Source organism: Cystoisospora suis (genome assembly GCF_002600585.1).
Source record: "Cystoisospora suis strain Wien I chromosome Unknown contig_8665, whole genome shotgun sequence".
Lineage (NCBI taxonomy): Eukaryota > Apicomplexa > Conoidasida > Eucoccidiorida > Sarcocystidae > Cystoisospora > Cystoisospora suis.
Genome location: NW_027161443.1, coordinates 1 through 4,893, shown reverse-complemented (window position 1 = coordinate 4,893; position 4,893 = coordinate 1). Strand labels below are relative to the sequence as shown.

The following is a 4,893-nucleotide window of genomic DNA, read 5'->3' as shown; positions in this document are numbered from 1 at the left end:
ATAGATAGATTAAAGATAAATGAAAGACAGCCACACTTGTAGATGATCTACTAGAGATGTTGTCCTGTCTGTAGAAGAGAGAAGAGATGAATGGAGAGCCTTTGTCACCCCGGATTACATAAGACACGCTGAAAAGGCTGACAAGAGAGAGAAGAGAGAAAGAGAAAGAAAGAATGAGAAAGAAAGGAAGAAAGAAGGAGAAACACGAAGAGGAGAGTGAAGAAGGAAGAAAGGTGTTAAGAAAAGACATGAAGAGAGAAAGAGAGAAAGAGAGGTAGGCAAGGAGAGCTTGGGAGGGGAAGTGCAATGAATGAAGCTACGACAAAAGTCGAATAAGATGAAGAGAGAAAGATAAAGAAAAAGACCTACAAGGAAATATACATGAAGAGGAAGAAGACGGAAGAGACGAATGCTTTAGAAGAAAAGAGAAAAAGAAAAAGAGGAAGAAACACAAGGGGAAAGAAAAAGAAGAAATTATGACTAGTACTACTACTAGTACGACTAGAAGACTAGCTATGAGTCTAGCTGTAGGTGGTCCAAAGACTCTAGAAGAGAATGAATCATTGAAGAACGTACTCGGGAGGTGTGTTGGACAGATTTACTTTAATCTCCTTTATTCTGTTGAGTGCCTAAGAAGACAAGAAAAGAAAGAAGAAAGAAACGAATGAAGAAAGAAAAAGAAAGAAAGAAATGTCAACTGAACGAGAAAGGTCACAGACGCAGACATACAGACGGACAAGAAGAGAAAGAAAAATTCCAGAAGCAGAAAGACACCTCTATCTATCTTTAATCTATCTATCTATCATTAGTCTATCTAGATACACCTCTCTCTTTTCTTTTCGCTGGGTTTTCTATCTTGAAAAGAAGAAGAGGAGGAGAAGAAGAAGAAGAAGCATTCTTCTTCTCTGAATGAAAAGTGCCGTCCCTATTCTACACGAATACTGTGCGTGTACACATACACACAGAGAGAGAGAGAAAGATAGATACAGACATTTATATAGAGAAATAGATAGATAGAGAGAGAGAGGGAGATGAAGATGTAGATAGGTGTCTATCGAAGAGAGTGTTTCATCTCCACCCTGAGAAAATGTGCCTGTGGCCCAGGACATGTAGAAGGAGAAGAAGAAGAAGAAGACGAGAAGATAAAAGATCAAATAGAGAAGTTGAAAGAAGATATTTCAGCTAAACCTTCTCCTACTTTCAAGCGCCTTCAAGAGAGTCTACGTCTCGCCACAAAGTTGCGATATATAAATCGAATTAATCTCCGTCTACAAGTAAGCAGAGAGAAAGAAGATCACGAGAAAGAAAGAGAAAGAAAGAAAGAAAAAACCCGATGAATAGATTCTCTATCTTGAGAGTATCGATATCTATCCACACCTATATGTAAATATATAGATATATATATGTATAGACAACCCACTAGCAATGGTATATGAGGAATGCATGCCTAGAGAGATGTTCTGCACAGACGTATACCTATACATATATGTAAAGATCGATAGATAGGTCACATAGAAAGATGTGTACGTGTCTATATAGATAGATTTCTCTATAGAGAAGGCTACAGACTTAAGCTTAGTCCAAACCTAGAGAAGATAAAGAAACCCCCTGTAGATGTATCTACAGACGGATCGACTCAACAAGTAAATCCGATACCTATGTACATGCATATATATATATATATATATGTGTTGTATCTATATTCAGTAGCTCTGTGCATGTATATATATGCATATATATATATATATATATCGTCTATAGCCATGCATGTCTCCTGTACATATACATACCATGTCTGTCTGTCTGTGTATACACCCCTACCCATAGATGTCTACAGAGTCTCTTCAGAGGTGTTAGTCTGTAGAAGGTTGCTTCGTGTATAAGGTTTTTCCTTCTCTTTTTCTTCTTCTTTTCTCGAATGTCTTTTCAAGGAGAAGTTGAAAGAGAGAGAGAAGCGACTAAGAGATTTGGAGAGAGAAGTGGAGGTCTTTCGTCGGAGTTTGTGCGAGGCGTCTAACCAAACCCAGAGTTGGCTTCAAGAGCGTCTACGGCAAAGAGAGATGGAAATTCTCCGAATAAAAGACGAGTTGAAAGAGAAGGAAAGAGAGCTTGACGAGTCTAAGAGAATTCTCCAAGATGTACATCGTGAGAAAGAAACATTAAGAGAGAACTTACAAGATATTCTCGAGAATCGATCCCTACTCCAATCTCTTAAAGACTACATTCTCTCTTCTTCTTCTTCTACCTCTCTTCCTTCTTTTTCTTGTATGTCTGGCGAAGACCTTTTTCTTTCAGGACAGCCGCTGAATGTGTGGGAAGGAGAGAAGAGACAAGATCTGCAGACGACTTCTCCTCTCTCTTTGGAAATGAGAAGAGACCATCGACGTGACGGGGATCTTCTTGCGTCTCTTTCTCGAACGCATGATAAAGAGAAGGTCCCTCTTCTCTCCCTCCTATCTCGATGCATGAAGAGAGAAGAGAAAGAAAGAAGAGCGGGGTGCTCTAGGGAGATGAAAGAAAGAAAAGAAGAAGAAGAGGGAAAGAAGTGGATCAAGAAGTGGCTAAAGAACACAGGGGGTGAGACAGGAGAGAAGGTCTTGAAAGAAAGGACATGTAACGGAATTGAAGAAGAGAAGACAAAGAAGAAGAAGAAGAGTGACTTGGAGTGTATGCATTCGAGAGAGCGTCTCCGTCATGCGGAAGAAGAGAACGAGGTCGATACGAAGGATAAAGAAAATCGACACTCTCTCTTACCAAATCTGAAAGAAAAAGAAAGAGAGAAAACTTTCTTCTTTCCGTCTTTAACTGGAGAGAGAAGAAGCGATTGCTTCTTTCCACCAACTCAAGGAGGAGTCCCAAGCAACTCATCCCGCAATACAAGTCTATCTTCTTCTTCTTCTTTTGATCTAAAGAAGACACTCTTCTTCTCGACCTTTTCTTCTTCTTCTTTTGACCCATCATCTGTCCCTTTACCTATCATTATTCATCCATACGAGGGGGAGGAGGACGAGAAGAAGGACAAGAGAAACGACGAGACTATCGACGTCCATTTCGAAGGTTCTCGAGACCTTCGTATATCTTCTCGTCAAAAGATCCCTTCTACCTTCCATCCCTCTCCTCCAAATCCCCGTCACGGAAAAAAGAGTCTCTACTACCCACATCTTTCTTCTTCTTCTTCTCATTCTGCAGGCTCTAAGCCTCGTGAAGAGAGATCTGCTTCGCGTCAAAGTTCTTCTTCTTCTTCGTCTCTCCAGTCGGATACAAAGATTCGTCTAAGTCATTCCTATCCTCTTTCCCCTATGAAAACAGAGACGGCGAGTGTTGATAGAAAGAAAGATCAAAATTACTATACCGAGAGCAACAAGAAGAAGAAGAAAAGTATGGAGAGGAGAGAGAGTAGTAGGAGGAGGAGGAGTTCGACGGAGAAGGAGAAGAAATCTCTTCTTGAGAAAAGGAGTGATGGGGAGGGAAGAGACACGACAGAAGAGAGAAGAAGGAGAAAGAAGACTGAGATCAAGACAGAGAATGTCGTATCACCTTACCAAGAAGAAGCGAAAAGTCTTGAAGAAGAGAAAAAGTTGTATATCTCTGCTTTTCTCGATCGAAAGGAATTATGTGACAGCGTCAGTAGTTGACTACTTCTACTCAGTTGTCGATAGAAACTTTTTTCTATCAGTGTCATGTGAAGTGTATGTACACCCTAGCAGATCAAAGAAGCGAGATGTGGTTAATCAAGAAAGAGAGAGAGGCGAAAAAGGAGGAAATAAGATTTCTCCTCTTCTACGTCTTCATTTTGATCAAGAAAAGAAGAAAGAAAAGACTTCTGGAAGTTAGTCGTGTAGCTCTAATTCAAAAGCTTACATACCACAAGAATAAACAGGAGCAAGATCGAAAAGAGGAGGAGTAAGAATTGAGGGAAGGAAGTGGATATCTGTATACCTCTCTATCTCTCTTTTCATCTTAAGCAGGATGTCTTTTGTTCCTATCTGTCTTATGTATGTTCCCCATGTGTATCTATCTATGTGTATATATCCATATACGTATCTATCTTCATACAAATATGTATATATATATACACTGCATGGATATTTCCCTATGCCTTCTCTTTTTTAACTTCTCAACTCCGAAGAAGTTCATATCATTTCTGAAAGATTAGTCTTCATCTCCTTCTCTGTCTTCATGCCTCTCTTTATCTATCTATCTCTCTTTCGCGCCGTTTCAACCTCCTTTTCTCACCTCTTATCATTCCTATCTCTTCTCTATGCTGCCTGCCAACGTATCTATCTATAAGATATACCTATATACATGTATCTATGTAGATACATGTATTCATTCCATGAATCTATCTATATATCTATATAGTGTGCGATGTTGGTCAAAAGAGAGAGACAGACAGAGGGAGAGACGTACGCGAGGGACCTGCCTAGGACTCTTCGTGAAGGTCCTGGTGGTAGTGATAAGAGATCTATCTCTAGCTATCTGGATTTATCGATAAAGCTATCTATAGCTATGCATATTTATATATAAAGATATCTATATATATACACCTGCTACATATACTAATCGTGCGACTAGCCACTACAGAGACATAGGAAGAAGACCCCCTGAACTCCCACTCCGAAAGGAATCTTCTTCTATCAGCAGCAACAAGAGCACTTTCTTCTTCTTCTTCATGCATGACGAAAACGCCCAGTCCTCTTAGGCAACTCACAAGGAAAACTTCCTACTCTACGCGCAGACCTAGACATACATCTATGTGCACATAGACATGTCTCAGGGAGATATAGATCGCCAGATTTTAATAGATATATATAGATAGATAGATAGATTACAGATAGATAGATATATATAGATAGATTACAGATAGATAGATATATATAGATAGATTACAGA

At 39.5% G+C, this 4,893-nt stretch overlaps 1 protein-coding gene across 1 annotated transcript; it reads left to right on the top strand.

Annotated features, from left to right (window-relative positions):
• Positions 1–1,026: 1,026 nt before the first annotated feature.
• CSUI_010867 (uncharacterized protein) lies at positions 1,027–3,635 on the top strand (the record flags this gene model as incomplete). Its single annotated transcript, XM_068070968.1, has 2 exons — positions 1,027–1,274; positions 1,932–3,635. The coding sequence occupies exon 2, from the start codon at positions 2,061–2,063 to the stop codon at positions 3,633–3,635; it is 1,575 nt and encodes a 524-aa protein (XP_067917056.1). The 5' UTR covers positions 1,027–1,274; positions 1,932–2,060.
• Positions 3,636–4,893: the final 1,258 nt, after the last annotated feature.